General features: G+C 35.9%; 2 protein-coding genes across 5 annotated transcripts; one reads left to right on the top strand and one right to left on the bottom strand.

Moving 5' to 3' along the window:
• Positions 1-6828: 6828 nt before the first annotated feature.
• Positions 6829-7836, bottom strand: LOC130974415 (uncharacterized). The gene has a single exon (XM_057899304.1). The coding sequence runs from the start codon at positions 7834-7836 to the stop codon at positions 6829-6831; it is 1008 nt and encodes a 335-aa protein (XP_057755287.1).
• A 4973-nt stretch (positions 7837-12809) lies between these two features.
• LOC130976755 (endoglucanase 24-like) lies at positions 12810-18831 on the top strand. 4 transcript variants are annotated; one of them, XM_057901679.1, is made up of 6 exons: positions 12810-13117; positions 13845-14128; positions 14351-14788; positions 15272-15419; positions 16587-16753; positions 18405-18831. In XM_057901679.1, exons 1-6 carry the CDS (start codon positions 12877-12879, stop codon positions 18738-18740), a joined length of 1614 nt encoding a protein of 537 aa, XP_057757662.1. In that variant the 5' UTR covers positions 12810-12876; the 3' UTR covers positions 18741-18831. The 4 variants fall into 4 exon arrangements, with proteins under 4 accessions (XP_057757662.1, XP_057757663.1, XP_057757664.1 ...); XM_057901680.1 differs by having other exon boundaries at positions 18454-18677; XM_057901681.1 differs by having other exon boundaries at positions 16587-16758; positions 18454-18592.
• The last annotated feature ends 957 nt before the right edge of the window (positions 18832-19788 follow it).

Genomic DNA, 19788 nt, shown 5'->3' with positions numbered 1-19788 from the left:
AAGAATGAGAAGATTTTTGGGTTGTTACAAACGGAAATAGGAGGTGTTCCGTCTCGAAGGCGCCGAGGTCTGTGACTCGTCCGAGCACCTGGATCGTTGACCGAGCTAGGCGGCGTCCAGATATCACGAAGTGACGATAACCTCAGCTCTCTGGAACACAGCGGCGGGAGCACTTGCAAAAAGGACTCCGACGTTCAAGTGAGAATGTGAATAGGGACAGTGAGAAAATAAAATGAATAAATTAGTGTGTGTTCTGAAGAACTTGACTCTAAGGTTCTACCCGACCTAGCTTTATAGGCGAGTGGAGTGTTGATTTTGATGAGCTTCTCCGATATTCTTGGTGGGAGTTGTTGTTAATATCTTTGACCTACGTAGGATCAGGAGTGGTATTTGATTAGTGTAGTCCATTTGTGGATAACGGTGATATTATTTGTTTCCGGGTTAATAGGTCAGATTAGGGTTAGGCATGTAGGCTCCGTATATGAGGGTAAGTTCCAAGTACAAAGGTGGATTCCGATTATTAGGGTAAATTCCGAGTATGAGGGGTACACGTCATAGCCCCCAAGGTCGTCTGTCGTTGTGCAGGACGGCGGGCGAGCTTTGATGTGTTTTTAATTTGCACGTGGATCTTTTAGGTCTTTCTTGGTCGTTTTGGAATAGATTTTTTGTTGAGAAGATTTTTTGACTTTGTCTTTGTGAAACGTGTAGCGTTTAATTTGTTGTCTTGTCGTTTGGGTTTTCCACGTTCCTTAGTGGGTATGGGTTGCTTTACCCACTAAGATAGTGGGCTTCGTAGTAATATCCTTCATTTGTTTTGGAAATCGTAACTCCACTGTTTCAACTTCTTGTGGCTTAACTCCATAATGTCTTTGAAAGGTTAGTATTTCTGACCATCCTTTGTTACTGTTTATTGCTTTATCCATGGCGGGAGAGAAAAGGAAAGAGAAATTGAAGGCAGTTGAAGATAAGAAAGATGATCCTTACCATTGGGTTCATGATGACGTGAGAACCCGTTCGTCTTCTTTCACGAGTGTCGAGTCTGTGGTTGATTTGAGGGTTTCAAATTTCGTGAGGGCTGGGTCTGGTATTGCCATCGAGTTTCTTCCTTGTTCTAGCAGTGACAGAGTGTGTGAGAGGAGAGGTGATTGGGGATACTTTTACATGTATACTCCTTGTTTAGTTGAACTTGGTGTCAGGTTCCCATTTTCTTCTTTTGAGTGTGACGTTCTAACTCAACTCAATTGTGCACCGTCGCAACTACATCCCAACTCATGAGCCTTTCTTCACGCCTTTGAGTGTTTGATGGATTGTCTTTCTTTCCCTTGTTCCTTGCCTTTGTTCTTTTCTTTGTTCCAGGCTAAAGGGGTTCGAAAGGGTTTGTGGGTCTGTCTTAGTAGCTTCTCGGGTCATTCTTTATTCCTTCTTTACAAGTCTTCTTTCAAAAATTTTAAATCTTTCTTCGTTAAAGTTAGGTCGGCTGAGACTGAGTACCCGTTTTACTTGGACGACGAGCTTATTGAAAGATTTCTGCTGTATTGGTGTTCCGAACCTAGCCAGATTCTTGAGGCCTCGGAGCGGACTGAGGAAGAAGATTCGTATTTAGATTTTTTGGTTGAGTGTTTTGCCTCTGGGGAGTGCTTATCTATCCCTGAACTTTTATCTTTGTATGATTCTGGTGATGTTGAGGGTTTGAAGGCTTATATAGGTACTTTGTTTTGGTTGTGTGTTTTTTGTATTGTGGTTTTTTGTTGCTTTTTCTGATATTGATGGTTTCTTGTAAGAGGTCGAGTCCCTTTATTGGATCCTAACAAGTTTCAGTCTTTCCTAAATAAGAAGAAGGAAAAAGGGGGTGGTGGCTCTAGTGATCAAAAGGATGCTAGAGAGCAAGCTTTCTCTTCTGTTGCCCATCCCACATCTTCGTTCAAAAGGAAAAGGGATGATGTGTCCTTAGAGGTTATCTCTGAGGGTGGTCAGGAAGCTGTTGGTGGTGGGGAGCTTGCTTTTGATCGGCAGAAGAAACTTCACGGCTTTATTGCTGGTTCTAGTTCTCATTCCCTCTGGAGCGAGCAGTTTAACTTTGCCGAGGTATCTGATAGGGCGTCGCAGTATCCTGGTGATATGCTTATGACTTGCCGAATTGGTATGGAGGCGCTTGGCAAGTTCGTTCAGGTAATTTCTTGTTTGTTGCTTTAGTTTCGTTTGTTTTTCTCAACGTTATTTTTTACCTTGGGAGGGTGTTTGTAGGTTGTCGCTTCTCGTTTGCTCTGTGTTGGTCGTACTGCCGAGCTCATTGGTGCTGAGCATCAGGAGGTAATGGATAAAGCTGCTGATTTGGAGAGGTCGCAAAAAGCGAGAATTGCCGAGTTGGAAAAATTATTGAAGGAAAAAGAGGACGTTGCTATTAATGCTGTTGCTAAGGCTAAGGAGGCTAAGGAGGATGTGATCCGCTTGAGAGATCAGATTCGTCTGTTGCAAACCGAGGTGAAGGAGAATGATGTTGCTAAAGGTGAGCTCACAGCCCGAGTTCATGAGCTAGAAGAAAATGGAATGGAAATGTTTTCTTATGGATTCGATCGTGCTGTGAGCCAGATTGCTTTGCTAGCGTCAGAGTTTGATAAGGATCGGTTTGACGTGACTAAGATAGTGGTCGGCGGTAAATTAGTTGTTGATGGTACTGTAGAGGAGCATGGCGAGAATGTTCCTCCTTCGTAGTTGTAATTGCCAAATATTTCTATTTTGTTTGTTTGTTATGATTTGGATATTTTGACTTTGAACTCGCTGGGTATTTGCTGACCTTTGCTTTGTCGGTTAGACTTTTGATGCTAGTATTGTTTGCTTTTTTATGGATTGAGATAGTGGCTTTTCGCGTTTTGTTTTATGTGCGTCCGGCCTCATTAAAACCCACCTTAGGCAAAAACCCTCTTTTTTGGAAAAAAGGCCTTAAGGGGAAAAAAGAGTACCTTCATTCGCTTGTTGTACAAGTTAAGATGTGTACATCTTTAAGGAGGAAATGTTCCAATTTCCTGGGATTGGATTGCCTTGTAATGTTTGAAGCTTATAAGCCCCCATTCCGATTACTTTCGATACTCGGAACGGTCCTTCCCAGTTTGCGGCGAGCTTACCATGCGAAGGAGGTCGTCTGGCCTCTTCCGTTCTTCGGAGAACTAGGTCGCCCTCCTTGAATATCCTCGGAACAACCTTTTTATTGTGCTTCTTCTCCGCTAGTTGCTTCTGGGCTCTTTGTTTGATGGCGGCGATCTCCCTATCCTCCTCGGCCAAGTCAAGTTCGGCATTTCTAGCTCGTATGTTACGTTGTTCGTCGTATAGTTCGGTTTTCAACGTAGGGATCCCGATTTCTACAGGGATTAGTGCTTCTGAACCATAGACTAATCTGAAGGGTGTCTTGCCCGTGGTGTTTTGTACTGTGGTGTTGTAGCTCCATAATATCTCTGGGATTAGTTCGGCCCATTCGCCTTTCGCATTATCGAGCTTTTTCTTTATTGCCTGCAATACAACTCGGTTAGCAGCTTCGGCTTGCCCATTGGTTTGTGGGTGTTCGACCGAGCTAAAATGATGCTGAATGTTAAAATTTTTTAGAAAAGAGCTGAGTTTATTATCTGTAAATTGTCTACCATTGTCTGATATTACTTCCTTTGGTATTCCAAATCGGCATATTATGTTTTTCCATATAAAAGATCGTACCTTTTCGGCTGTTATTCTTGCTAAGGGTTGTGCCTCTATCAATTTTGAGAAGTAGTCTATTGATACTAGAAGAAATTTTACCTGTCCTGGCGCTATTGGGAATGGGCCGAGGATATCGAGCCCCCATTTGTGAAAAGGCCAGCTTACCTCCATGCTGTGCAATACCTCAGCCGGCTTTGTGGAAATGACTTCGTGTTTTTGGCATTTGTCACATGCTTTGACTTTGGCAATGCAATCTCTCTTCATGGTCGGCCAGTAGTATCATGTTCGGGCTATCTTTGCGGCTAGAGCTCGTCCTCCTATGTGGTTTCCGCATACACCTTCATGTACTTCGTCCATCACCTCTCTTGCTTCATCGTTATTTAAGCATTTTAGCAATGGTTGTGAGAAACCGCGCCTATATAGCTCTCCTGCTACTTTTGTATAGAAGCTTGCTTTACGTCTGAACTGTTGATGGTTAAGCTCGTCCCTGGGTATGTTTCCTGTATTTATATACTCCAAAAAAGGTGTTCTCCAATCGCGGAGGTGGTTAATGTTTTCTATGTATAATAGTTCAATGCTTGGTTTTGTGAGTGTAAGTTGTGATAATGCAGATGTTTGTGTATCTGCCCTAGTGGCAGCGAGTTTGGATAGTATGCCTGCCCTAACATTTTGTTCTCTATGCACATGTAGTATATTAAACGAGCTAAATTTTGAAATGAGATCTTTTGCTATGAGCCAATATTGCTCTAGCAAAGGATCTTTTACCTGGAATTCTCCTCGGATCTGTTGGACCACCAGGAGGGAGTCGCAGTGTGCTGTCAGACTTTGTACTTGGTGGTCTAGGGCGAGCTTAAGTCCTGCGATGAGGGCCTCATACTCGACCTGGTTGTTGCTTGTCGAGTAGTGGAAATGGAGGGCTTGTTCGGCTACTACTTCATCTCCTTCTTTCAGAATTATGCCGGCTCCACTTCCTTCTCGACTTGACGCTCCATCTACGTGTAACTCCCATGTTCTGTTATGCTCGTCAGGTGTTAGTTCGGTGATGAAATCGGCGAGGACCTATGCTTTGAGGGCCGATCTAGGTTGAAATTGAATGTCGAATTCCGAGAGTTCGATTGACCATTTGGTCATGCAGCCGGCCAGTTCTGGTTTTGTCAATATTTGCCTTAGTGGATGGTTTGTCCTTACTATTATTGTGTGGCTTTGGAAGTAGTGTCTTAGTCTTCTTGCCGTGGTCACAAGTGTTAGGGCTAGCTGCTCTATCTTCGGATACTTTTGTTCCGTTGGTTGCATGACTCTGCTAACGAAGTATACTGGCTGTTGTGTCTTTCCTGTCTCAACGACAAGCACCGAGCTTATAGAGTGGTTGGAGATGGACAAATATAAATATAGGGGTTTGCCGATTATAGGCCTTTGTAGCACAGGTGGTGATGATAAGATAGATTTAAGCTCGTCGAACGCCCTCTCGCATTCTGCTGTCCATTGGAATTTTCTATTCTTTAAGATCGTCTGGAAGAACAGGTAAGATCGGTTTGATACTGCTGGCAAAAACCGAGAAAGTGTGGCTACCCTCCCTGCTAATTGTTGTACCTCTTTCATTATTTTAGGGCTTGTCATGTTTAGTATTGCTTCACATTTTTCCGGGTTTGCTTCAATTCCTCGTGAGGTTAACATAAATCCGAGGAATTTACCCCCTTGAACTCCAAAGGCACATTTTTCTGGATTGAGTCTCATATTGTATGATTGGATCTGTTTCAATATTTCCTTGAGGTCGTTGCAGTGTGATCGTTCCTGGGTAGTCTTGGCTACCATATCGTCGACATAAATTTCTATGTTCCGACCTATTTGGTGCCGGAATTCTTTGTCCATTAGCCGTTGGTAAGTTACACCTGCATTCTTTAGGCCAAATGGCATGACTCTATAACAGAAATTACCATGTTCAGTTATAAATGCAGTCTTGCTTTGGTCTCCTGGATGCATAAGGATCTGGTTGTAGCCAGAGTATGCATCCATGAAGCTCAAGCTTTTGAAACCTGATGCATTGTCCACGAGTTTATCGAAGCATGGCAAAGGGTAAGCGTCTTTAGGGCATGCTTTGTTTAGATCTGTAAAATCGACGCACATGCCCCATTTACCTGAGTTTTTTCTTACCATTACCACGTTTGAGAGCCAGGTGGTGAAGCGGATTTCTCTGATGAAGTTAGCTTTAAGGAGCTTCTCTGTCTCTTCTAAAGCTACCCTTGATTTTTTCTCCCCGAGGTTTCTCTTCTTCTGAGCTATAGGTCGGCTTGTCCTGTTAGTGGCCAGTTTGTGGCAGATTACGTCTGGGCTTATGCCGGGCATATCCGCCGGGGTCCAGGCGAATAGATCAGCATTGGCTTGTAATAATCTTATTAGTTCCGACCTCTGTTGTCCTTGTAGTGCTTGACCGATATACGTTACCTGTTCCGGTATCTGGGTTAGTTGAATCTTCTGGAGCTCGTCTGCCGGCTGAGGTCTCTCTTGGGTGTCCCCTCGAGGATCAAGCTCGGCCAGGGACAATACTTCCGTGCCCTGTATTGATTGTACTTCACGTTGTTGTTGACTTGTGTCCGATCTTTTTAGGCTCGCATTGTAGCATTGCCGAGCTTGTTGGCGGTCGGAATGTATTGTCGATATCTTGCCGCCTTGTGCCTGAAACTTAACACAAAGATGATAAGTAGATATGACTGCTCTGAATATGTTCAGAGCAGGTCTTCCGAGAATAATATTGTAGGGGCTAGGACAGTCAACTATTAGGTACTGTATATCTAAAGTTTTTGATAACGGGTCGTTTCCCATTGTGGTCTTAAGCCAAATATAACCCTTGATTGACACTCTTTCTTCAGAAAATCCTACTAATTCTCCGGATGAGGGTTGTATTAGTTTCTCAGATAAGTTCATTTTTGAAAAGGTAGAGTAAAAGAGCACGTCTGCACTACTACCTGGGTCCAAGAGGACTTTTCTTACCAGAAGGTCGCCTGTTTGGAAGGCGATCACCACTGGATCATCTGTGTGGGGGGTGGCCGAGCATATGTCAGTTTGATTGAAAGTGATCTCTAAGTCATGCGCGTCTTTGTTGTTTGGCGGCATTGTTCCTTCGATTGCTAGCATTTCTCTGTAGCTTCACTTTCGTGCCGAAGTTGTTTGGCCGCCTCCTGCGAATCCTCCGGATATGCAGTTTATAACCCCTTTAGGTGGGTTGTTATTTGACCATTTGTTGGTATCTTTGCTTGCCGAGGCTTGCTGTCGTTCCTCTTTGTTTCTGTCACTCTCTCTGTACATCCGTCCTTCGATGTATTTATCTAGGAGGCCTTGCCGAGCTAACCTTTCCAGGAGATCCTTGGCTATCACACACTCGTCGGTTGTGTGACCATATTTTTGGTGGAAGGCACAGTGTTTGTTTTTGTCGACGAATCGTTGATCTTGGTAACTTCCAGCTCTTGCTGGTGGTTTTATAATCTTTGCGTTGAGTATTTCTTTGATTATCCTTTCCCTCTTTGTGTTGAAGTTGGTGTAGTTGTCAAATTTAAGGGTGAGTTTGAATGGTTTACCGAGGTCTTTAGTACCTCCTAATCTGGGTGTTCTGTCGTCCTCTCTTCTTGGTCTCTTTTCAGTTTTGTCAGCCTCCCGGAGCTCTTCAGTCTCCATTTGTCCTGCTGCTCTTTCTCGGAATTCTTCTAGTGTCTTTGGTTTTATAACTGCGATTATTTCTCTGAACTTTCCAGGTCGGAGACCGGCTTTGAGAGGATGTAGGTGAATGGCAGGGTTGAGATCAGGTATTTCCATGGTGGCATCTGCGAATCTGGTCATGTAATCCTTCAGGCTCTCTTGTGGGCCCTGACGGATGGTGCTGAGATAGTCTGATCCGTGTACATAGATTTGCGCCACTGCAAAGTAGTCGATGAAGGATCTTGCTAGTTCCTCGAAGGAAGCGATTGAGCCTGCAGATAATTTCAAAAACCAAAGCAAAGCAGCTCTGTCAAGGTAAGTAGGGAAAGCTCTACAAAGCACATGATCGTTATTAGGTCCGTTAAAAAACATCATAGATTGAAATTTTTTTATGTGAGCCCGGGGGTCACCAATCTCCTTATACGGCTCAAGAGAGGAAGGAAGTGTGAAATGCTTCGGCATTTGATAATTAGTGATCTCCTCAGAGAAGGGGTTGTCCAAAGTCAGCTTCTCCTAGGTGGATTGACACCCATTAAGTCGGCGCCGCCTTGGGTCGAGCCCTTGGAGTTGCTCTCCTCTCGTTTGTTGTTCTGGGTCGATAGTTCTGCTAGCCTCTTGACTTCCGCTTGCAGTTCGGCCATCTGAGTCATAAGCTCAGCCTGACTGAGTTGATGAACTCCATTGTCAGCCATGTCAGAAGGTCGATGAACCCTGCGTAAAAGAAGAAAACAAAATATAACGTGGGAATAAAGTGGGGTTAGATGTCGTGCCCCACGGTGGGCGCCAAATGTTCCGTCTCGAAGGCGCCAAGGTTTGTGACTCGTCCGAGCACCTGGATCGTTGACCGAGCTGGGCGACGTCCAGATATCACGAAGTGACGATAACCTCAGCTCTCTGGAACACAGCGGCGGGAGCACCTGCAAAAAGGACTCCGACGCTCAAGTGAGAATGTGAATAGGGACAGTGAGAAAATAAAATAAATAAATCAGTGTGTGTTCTGAAGAACCTGACTCTAAGGTTCTACCCGACCTAGCTTTATAGGCGAGTGGAGTGTTGATTTTGATGAGCTTCTCCGATATTCCTGGTGGGAGTTGTTATTAATATCTTTGACCTACGTAGGATCAGGAGTGGTATTTGATTAGTGTAGTCCGTTTGTGGATAACGGTGATATTATTTGTTTCCGGGTTAATAGGTCAGATTAGGGTTAGGCATGTAGGCTCCGTATATGAGGGTAAGTTCCGAGTACGAAGGTGGATTTCGATTATAAGGGTAAGTTCCGAGTATGAGGGGTACGCGTCAGGAGGTAATGAAGAGAAGTGATTCTTATTGTTGTTGTGTGGTGGTAGTGGCAGTGGTGGTGGAAGTAAAGGTGGGAATGGGAGGATGATGATTAGATAGAGTTGCCAAGTCATCAGTTATACTTGATGACAAGGATCAAATTAAAAAATTTGGGACTAAAACTTAAATAAAATAAATAAATAAATTGAAAGCTTAAAAACAAAAAAAAAACACTAATTTTGTAGGACTAAAAACTTAAATAATCTCATATATGTGTTTTACGCTTAGTTAAACAATTAGCTCTTTATTGAAAGATAGTTTTGAAAGAAAATTTAGCAAGGTCATGCATCATTTAACATTTGATAATGTAAAGGTATTGAATTGCTTTTATAAAAACGTAAAATTGTACAAATGACCAAGTTTATAAGAATAAACTGTATTTTATTCATAAAAAAATTAAATAAAGTATTTCATAACTATATTATACTTTGTGATATTTATGTATTTAAAAAAATTTATTTGGGTGAGGATTTCGACTTGCTTGTCGGTACGGTTATTTGTTTCACGTTTTCACCTGAAGGGTATTTGCAAGGGATTTCAATACTTAAGTTAGTAAGAATTTTAGTAAGATTATGTGAGAATTGGACTCCAAAAAATACTTATTTAATGAGGTATTTATAGAGTAGTGATGTAAAATTTAATCATTTTTTTTTTAAAGTAAAAAAGCTTAATACAATAATGTGGGGTAAAAGAAAAGAAAAAAAAACTTATAACATTAAAAATAACAACCCCTAGCCATTTCTGGCATTGTCATTAACAACCACAGGGTTTACCACCAATCCATTCATTGTAACTTGTAAAGGATTTGTTAATAATATCTACCACACTTAAACCTTAATTTTTGAAAATTCTATTATTTTTTTTTAACCAAATTGTCCAGATGACTGCAAAAAAATCAACCAACCACCGCTTCCATTCTATCTTTCTCGTTGATATATCCGTGCAACTTTCATAGTGTTGTTTGAGCGTACTTGAAATAGTCTATATCCTTCCAAAAGAGAACAACCAAGCACACCACACCTACCAAATGAGCTCATAACCAAAGAACAAGTGAAAAGAAGTTTCAATAGACTTATGATATAAAACACACATGTTATCATTCTGGTCAATAATACCTAATTTACACAGTCTTTTCCTTATATTCACCCTACCAACCAGTGTAAACCAAGTAAATAACTCAACCCTTGGTGGGACGCATCCTCTCCAAATAGTACTAGTGAAACTATAACTTGTGATATCTGTCGGAAGTACCTCTACTTGTAATACTTTTTTTTATCAAATTTTCGGACCTGCAGAATCGCATGAAGTTGGTTTGCTAGTTTCAGCTCCTATTGAAATAACTATCGTAGTCACTGAAAATTTCGAATCCACTCTAACCCATTTTAAAACCGACAATCTCCTATGATAGATCCTTAAAAATTTGAGACCAAAAAAAATCTTGTAGAAATTACTTTTAAAACACCACAAAATAAACAATTATTCTTTTAAAAATGAATTTTTGAAAGATGACTCTTGAAGATTATGGATGGTTACTTTTTTGCAGAGTGAAAAATTAGTTCTCATGTTCATAGTAATTACTATTTAGGAGTGATAATTGAAATAGTAGAAGAGCGTTTAATTTACTCTTTAAATCGGATCAGATACAAATTTTAGAGACTCATATCTAACTAGTTCGATCCAAGGTAGACAAAACCTTTTGTAATGGACCTAGCATTATTAGGCTGATTTTAACTGATCTAATTTTTAATGTAATTTATATACCAAAATGAAATGGATTGGACTTATATTATGTAAGCTCAGATACGAATAAATCTTTTGATATATTAATATTGGCCATGATTAGTGATGTGGTTTAGATAACTATATTTTTTTTTTCACTTAACTACATACAAGTTTAGATAGTGCCGAACTTATTAGCATATATTAAAGTTGAATTAAAATATATACTATATTATTAGTACACAAATCACACAGAGCAAAGTGCACAATAAACTAAAGGGAAAAAGGAATGAGTATGACATTTGTCACCCAGTGATCTAAGAAAACAAGATTAGCAGACACAAGAAAAGGATTAGCCACCCTTTCCTAAGTGCCAACTGCCAAATGGCCACATCCCCAATTCCCCTCACTTCATTTTTTGTTACAGGTTGATACTATTTGAGAAAACACTTGTTGAACTAAGCATCCCAATTGCCAAACCATGTACCTACAAGAATCAGAACCTCAAATGGTTGTCTTCTTCTTAGAGTAGCATCGCTCCCCGGCACAATAATTATTAATTTGCACTGCTGCGGCTTCAACTTAAACTCTATTTATTAATGAATTAGGGTAGTTAGTTTTTATTTTCTAAGAATATGTTTTTTCAATAATTAATTCTTTTGTTTCGAATTATTCACTTAAAAACAAATAACTAACCATCAAATATTTTTTATAAATCATGATTAAAAAAAATAGATGAATAATTTTTTTGACTTAAATAAACTAAACAAATAACATAAAGGAACTGTTTAAATAGGAGGACAGTCTCGTTTAAAACTACTCTTAAATTTCTCCCAAGGTGAAGAAGCTCCACATGAAAAAATTGTAATTTTATCGTCATCTTTGTCATAATGTCTGTCACCGTAGTTGTATCTATCATAATCAAACGAAAGTCAACACACTAATTCTAATGTATGATATCTCTTATTTTGAGCACAAATTGATCAATAAACCCAAAATCATTTTGGTGATTAGTAATAAGATTAAACGCTTCCACACAATCAGTTTCACAAATAATATCTCGTTGACTCACATCCAGACTAAGAGATATCATCTCCAAATAGAAACAATTTTCCTTGAAAAATACTATTATTCTCCATTATTTCCAAACACCTCATTTGCCAACTCTCATTATAATCTCTAATAACACAAGCAAAATCAACACTATCACCCGAACTAGGATAACTAGCATCACAATTAATCTTGAAAGTATCGATGGATGGGGCATTCCAAAAACCATTTAAACTAGAGTGAAGGGACATGCGTTGTAATTCAAAAATATTCCTAAACTCCTTTTCTGAAGTTAATGCGAGACAAATCACTTTTTTCGGAGGCCAAGTTTCATGAGGATTAAAGATGTCATTATTCCTTACTCGTCATATCTACCAAAGTCCCGAAAAGAACTTGAACGGATGCTCTCTGCTATGATACAAGAACCAGTTCTTTAAATCCAAAGGATGACAAGAAATATCTAACATATGCCATACAAGCTGAGTTTTTCGACAATGTAAAACCGATTCATGGCTAAAAAGACATTTTGGGCACCTATCCGATGATGATATTCCTCTTCTAAAGCGAAAACTTGCGGTAAGAAGAGCCTTCTTAAGACCCACCCAAGCCAAAAACGTGTGCTTTTCTAGAACAAGTTGGCGTCAAAGCCAAAGCCAATTCTCCCACTCCTCCCAACCAAATAACTGCTTACACAACTACAAGTAATCATTGCATGAGTCATAGGCTTTGGCAGCAGACCCAAACCAATACCAACTCACTTTCAGATTTGCTTACACATGTAAAATGTAAGAGAGAATATTACCTTTAATTATATCTTACTAAGTTTGTTTCGTGAATTTCTTTTTGAATTTGAGTAAATTTTTATAATTTTTTTAATTTGTCTTACGTTAAAAACTTTTTTCAAAATCAATAAATATCAAATTTTAAATTTTTAAGTCATAGAAATTCTGATAAATTATTTTAGTATATTAGTGACTATGGTAATTCGATAACTATAGTGTTTTAAAAATATTACTAAAATATACAAAAAAAATAATTTAAATTTTAATAATACTTACATAATCATATTAAAACTCATCAATTTCGATACTATATTATGAAACTACTTTTTTAAAAACTAAAACGGATAAAAAAAATTTTTATTTTACATCGCTGTCGTTTTTATAACAACTATGAAGTAGAGCATCATTCCTTAGACTTGTCTCATTTACTCACTTGTCCTCTGGATTCCTCTGTCCTTGTTGCACAATAAAAAATAAAATAAATGTATTTATTCATAGGTATAAGATGGAAAAAACACGCTATGGTACATCTCAAAAACCACAAATTGCCTTTATTTTCAATTTTACTAAGTACTTTGAATGGTTCTGTTGCAGCAGCATTGAATCGAGTCGAATGGAAGAGAAAGTCGCTAAGCTTAATTATAAGCACAAGAACAAAAACGTGGGTGCCTTGTGTTGGTGGCTAACAGTTTCCATGATTGGAATGGTGGTAGTAGGTGCTGGTGTTCTTCTTTTACTCAAAAAGCTTCGTCACCATGCTTCACCGCAAACCTTATCAACACTCCCCACCAACATTGTTCAGAAATATGCCTCAGCCCTCGAATTGTCTCTGCAATTTTTCGACGTCCAAAAATGTAATCAAATACATAGAACATCGTATTATACTGTTCATTCTCCATTGCTATTCTATAACCTTGTTTGTTACAGTGAAGTTAGAATTTTTGTGGATTCAATACCTTTGTAACACCTTAGCAACCAACAGTTCCGACCATGGCAGTAGCGATGGGCCGGGGAATGGTGGAGAGAAACGGCAACAGTGGCGGCGCCCATGGCACCGGTGGAGACTCCTCCTTCCCCAAGTTCCCTGACTTCCTCTCTCTCTCTCGGTTTGGCGACGCCGTAATCAATTGGGATCAATTAGTATTATTTAGTATATCTGAATATTTATTATAGAATATTACATTTTATTATTAAAATTCCTTTAGTACTTATAAATACATATCATTTTAGACAACTTAAATACACAATAATATACCATTCTTTTTGCAATTTAATCTTATTTTTAACAACACCCAAATGGCACCTTTGGTAGCCACGGGAACATCCCCATTTCCGTCGCCATCTTCTCCCTCTCGTTCTGTCTCTCTCTGACCTCATCTCACAGTCTTGTTCCTAACATTTTACATGAAGTTAATATTTAAGGATAATTTTGATAAAAATAAAAAACTTTAGAAACAAAAATAGATATTTCTTAAAAGAATCACAAACATTAAAACATAAAAAATATACTTTACCAACAATTTTATTATTAGATTATTAGTGTTGACATATTTAATTGAAAAATAATGGTATTGCGTGCAGCTGGGAAGTTACAGAATAACAGAATTCCATGGAGAGGGTATTCAAGTCTGAAAGATGGAAAAGAAGCAGGTTTGGATCTAAGTAAAGGAATGTATGATGCGGGTGATCTCATGAAATTTGGTTTTCCAATGGCCTTCACTGCAACCATGTTGTCATGGTCGATTCTTGAATATGGGAATAGAATGGAAGCTGTGAAGCAGCTACAATATGCTCAGGATTCGCTTAAGTGGATCACTGATTATCTTATCAATGCTCATCCTTTTGAAGATGTTCTTTATATTCAGGTGAATCATTTTTTTTGTTGTTGATTGATTTCTTAGTTTGAACCCTGTGTTTTACTTTCATATAATCTTGTTTAATTTGTCATATCCCATCATATGCTATGTTGTTATAATTAAGATTAAGTACGATTTTGATCGTTATAATTTAGAATGAAAGAGTGACAAGTGACATATTTTAATTGTAAAATTAGTAAGATATAATAGATTTTTGTTTTGTGATTGAAGGTTGGGGATCCTGAAGTGGATCATAATTGTTGGGAAAGACCTGAAGATACAAGTGAGAAAAGGCCAGTGATTGAAGTAAATTCATCATATCCAGGAACAGAAGTAGCAGCAGAAACTGCAGCGGCAATGGCCTCAGCATCTCTTGTTTTCAAGAACCTGGATCCCGCTTATTCCAGAATCCTACTCGCTCATGCTCAACAGCTCTTCACCTTCGCTGACACTTTCAAATGTTCTTACAGTGTTAGCATTCCTCAAGTGAAGCCCTTTTATAAATCATCTGGTTTTGGTGATGAACTCTTATGGGCTGCTACTTGGCTCTACCATGCAACAAAGGATCCATCATATCTCAATTATGTCACGCTACAGAATGCAAAAGCATTTGCAAATTTTGGTGCTTTCTCATGGTTTAGTTGGGATGATAAGCATGCTGCAGTCCAGGTACAAATTATTATTTTGTCACTTTCGGAAACATTTGTCGTACAAAAATGTTATCAGTACACTAAAATATTGTGCAAAATTATATATGTGGTTTAATTTATTTTTAATATATATTTATATTTCAACATATATTTTATATTGGTGACTGACTTTAGTAACTAATTTTAGTGTAAGCGTAGCGTAGTTATTTATGATAAAGTGTAGCATCCAAATGGTTTTGAGTAAACAAAATATAGTGTCGTGATATCTGCTTTCAATAAATTTGTAAAGTAGGACAAATTTTTCAAGCATTATGAGATGATAATAAATTAAAAAAACTACCTCTTAAATAATTTTATCTTTAAAAATTAAAATTTTCTTTAACGTATGCCTAATGAATTAGGCACATCTTTTTTTTGGTATTTTAGCCACATTTGTTTTATTTGGATAAATCTTTTGTTATTACTTTGAACATGACCCAGGTTTTCTGTGATGTTGAACTAGGTTCTTTTGTCCAGAATTAACTTTTTTGGTGCAACAGACATTACAATTGACGAGGATCTCGATCTTCAGATGTATAGAGAGACAGCTGAAATTGTTATATGCACTCTTCTGCCAGATTCACCAACAGCTACCCCCATGAGAACTAAAAGTACGATTTAGAATTTTCAGTCTCTAATTAATTCTTTCATATCTTTTATTAATATAATTTATTATTTTACTTATATGTTTTCTAATAGTATTCTTAATAATTTAATAATTTTTTTACGGGAAATATTAGGGGGACAATGATTTTATTAAACAATATGAACAACCACCAATCAAATAAAAACACACTACACCTCTAAATTAACCTTCTAAATTTTAATATTAAAATAGCCATCTGTACACTAATAAAATAAACATCTGATATATCTATTGTTTATATTATTTAATATTCTTATTGTTCACCTATACTTTTCCTTTTTTTATTTGTTAAATTTCAGACTTTCTAATAACTTTCATTCAAGTCAAATGTAGTACCTGTAAAATAATTTATAACACAGGATAGAAGATGTTAAGACAACTCAAAAATATTGCAGGTCTATCTTATTGTACTGTCATGACAATTTTAATTATTCTACTGTAAAATATTTAACTAATTTTTTATTAATTACTTTTTAAAAAAAATATGAAATACTATGTATGTATACATATACATAAGGAAAGTATGAGGAGTCAATGAAATATTTGAACAATGCATACAATGGAGGTTTAGAGAGTATTAGAGATATAATTATTAGTGTTACCTTTTTCTATCAGCTGAAACTTTTGGGATGAGTGGTATTATGACATGGTATTAGAGTTCTAGATCTGAAAGGTCAAGAGTTTAATTTTTGGTGAATCCCAAAATCAGTTTAAACTTTTGGGATAAACTTTTTGGGATGAGTGGTTTCATGACCTGAGATGTTTATTATCCCTAGTATTCGGATGGTTATTTTACATAGTATAAGTGATGTTCATTTTATAACTCAATAGCCATTGTACACATTATACAAATAGTCCATTAGTTCTCTAGCAGGACTACATACATAAATACATACTGATTAACTTTTATATTCATAGAGAATCTTTATATATGTATACTCTATTAGTCTATTTTCGAAATAGAAAAATATTATATCTTTGTTTTTTTTTTTTTCACAACTATTTGTCTAATATCTCTATAGATGCAGTGAAATGACTTAATAACAAAGTATCTTTTGTTATTTAAACACGTTTTTCCTTATTAAGTTTGCTACTTTCTTTTTTACACAATTTATAACTTGAACGAATGCAGGTGGATTGATATGGTTACAACCTTGGAACTCTCTGCAACATGCAGTGGCTTTTGCATTCTTAGCTGTTGTTTATAGTGATTATATGCTGACATCACAAACTGAAGCTCTATATTGTAGTGGAAAATTGTATAAGCCTTTAGATCTTCGCAAATTTGCCATATCTCAGGTATGGTATGTATTTTTGGCAAAATAAGGGTGGATTTATTTGCGTTTTTATTTTCTATTTTTATTTTTAGTAATATTTTTTTTAGATTTTGTGAAAGAAAAAGTAAAAAAATTATGCTACGTGTATATTAAAATTAGCTATCAAAGTCAGCCACTAGTATAACATACATGTTAAAATATAAATAAATTAAATTACACATGTATTTATTCATAAATACATTAGTGACTGATTTTAGTGGCTGATTTTAATGTACAAATAACATTTTTGAAAGTAAAAATAAGATGTGAAAACAGACAATAAAATTTTATTATTTTTACTATTTTTGTTTTTTCCTTCACAAAATTCAAAAAATAGACAACACTAAAAATAAAAACAAAAAAATAAAAATGCAAACTAAATACGCCATAAATTTCATATTTTTCATCCTTAATACTAGTAATTAATGTGCATTTGAGCTTCTGAAATATTTATAAATTGATACTTCATTATGACCCAAATCACTTTAATTTAGAACGAAAGTTAATTTTTGCAGTATATGAAGTTTGTTTGTTTTTTTTTTAATCAATCTTATTAAGATATTATAACCAATAGTGGAAACCACCAAAATTGTCTTTGAATTATTTATTCATTGACTTAACTACTCTTAATTTATTATAACAACAAGAATATTCCCAAAATATTTCAAAATATGCCAAAAGAGGGTAGTTTAAAGAAGTTTCCAAATTATGATTTGACCGCTTAAGTTCATAAAATTTATTTTAATATTTACCAAAAGTTTATAATAATGTATAACCATGCAATGCATGTTTCTTTGTTTTCTTTTTTATATTTAAATATTTTTTCATATTCTTTTTTTTTTACAAATACATACTTAATCATTGCTTATTATTTCAGTCAATGAGATCTCACTAATAAATGAGATAATTTTAGAGTCATTAATAAATAAATTTAAACACCCAATCGCTCTCTCTAGATTATATTATAACTCATGGTCCATTAGGATCTCTTAGATTCTTTGCACATTAAATAACTTACCTTCTTTTAGTTCTAGCTTCTAAGTGAGATTAATTGTTTTTTAAGCTTTTCTGCTGGTGCAATGTTACTTCTTATATTATATGATTCTGTATACAACATTTTTGTTTAAATTTTCTACTTTAGCAAATAATTTGATATACATATATACATATGGTTTAATCATTCTGTCGAAATGTATAGTTTTATCAAAATTTCAATTAAGTTTTTATATTTTTTTCTTTTTAATTGGATCCCTATATTATATCAGATTTTGTAATTAAGTTCCTATCGTAACAAAAACATTAAAATTAACGAAATAATCTATTAAACTATACAAAATATTTAGTCAAGTATTAAACATATTTACTTTATTTAATAAAATATTCTATTAATTCTAATGTTTTTATCACAACAGAAATTTAATTACAAAATCTGATACGGTATAGAGATTTAAGTAAAAAAAATATATAAAAATTTAATTAAAAATTTAGTAAAACTATAGAGAACGAAAGAATAATTAAACATATATATATATATAGATCATACTTTATAGTACCATACTGAATGCATATATGTGCAAAGTAGCTTATAATATGATTGAATGAATGTTGAAAATAGAAAATTGAAACAATTTCAGGCAGAATATGTGTTGGGAGAAAATCCATTGAAGATGAGTTATCTTGTAGGATATGGAAGTCATTATCCAAAATATGTGCATCATAGAGGATCTTCCATTCCAGTTAATGCAACAGAGATTGGATGCAAGGTTGGATTTAAAAAGTGGTATGCCTCACCAAAACCTAACCCTAATGTTCCATTTGGAGCTTTAGTGGGTGGACCCTTCTTCAATGAGACGTATAATGATTTAAGGAACAATTCAATGCAAGCTGAACCAACCACTTATAATAGTGCACTCTTTGTTGCTCTCCTCTCTGGTTTGGTTGCCACTTCTTCTGTAGTTACGTCTTTCTAGAATTGTTTCAAAATATGAGTTGGTTTTTGCTTTTTGGATTATTAAAAAAATATTATTATATCTAAAAAGTGAAGATCAAAATTATTTTGAAATGAAAAGAGTATCCAATATTCAATATGATTGTAGATATGTAAATTCTATATAAATTTTTTTCTCAAACAAAAATGATTTTGATATAGAGTAGTTAATGTTTGTTATAAGATCTAATGTTTCGACAATTATATATCCTCTTTATTATGTTTGGTTGGAAGGAAAAATAGAGTGAAAATATTGATGTATGAATTTTAAAATATTTTTAGTGTATACATGAAAACTTTTTTTAACATTGATATGTAGAAAAACTTTCACATGTATCATTTGCTTTAATAATGAAATAGCGATATACTATATACGGCACCGTATCAAGTCAAGATTTTGTCTTGTTCTATGATGCGCAATTCCAGAAATATTTCAGAAAAATAAGTAGAATGGCGATAAGGGTAGGGAAAAGCAGCTGGTTATGTGTCGAACTGGTGAAGGGGGTTCATCGGCTACATCCAAGTCAGCTTTGAATGGCTTGGAGGGGATGGGCTGTTTGGTTTTCATAATTAAGGTGTTGAAAATTAAATCGGTCATTAATTCGTTTTAACTATTAATTTATTGATTTAATTAGTTTAATCATAATTTAATTAAAATAATCGTTTTATAATAAAATAATAAATAAAATATAAATAAATATACTAGAACATAATTATATTCTAACATAAATTTTAAAATGTTATTCAAATTAAAAATATGAGGAGTGCTAGGGGGTTAGTAAGTTGTGTGATTTATAGCCATCAATTAGCTATCATTGGTGATTTCAATGGTGTGATATTTCATCCAATGGTGAAAGATCACTCACTTTACTTTTGCTGGTTAACTGCTGACCAGATTTCAATAAAACTGCTGACCCCCTAGACTTTTCCTAAAAATATTACATCGTCCAAAATGTTATAAATTTATAATCTCATTCAAATAGAAACTAAATAAATATCCAAATATTAAAGACAAATATTAAAATTTGTTA

The sequence above is a fragment of the Arachis stenosperma genome, chromosome 4 (assembly GCF_014773155.1).
Source record: "Arachis stenosperma cultivar V10309 chromosome 4, arast.V10309.gnm1.PFL2, whole genome shotgun sequence".
In the NCBI taxonomy this organism is placed as follows: domain Eukaryota; kingdom Viridiplantae; phylum Streptophyta; class Magnoliopsida; order Fabales; family Fabaceae; genus Arachis; species Arachis stenosperma.
Note: the sequence above shows the minus strand (reverse complement) of the source record. Positions and strands in the feature narration are given on the sequence as shown.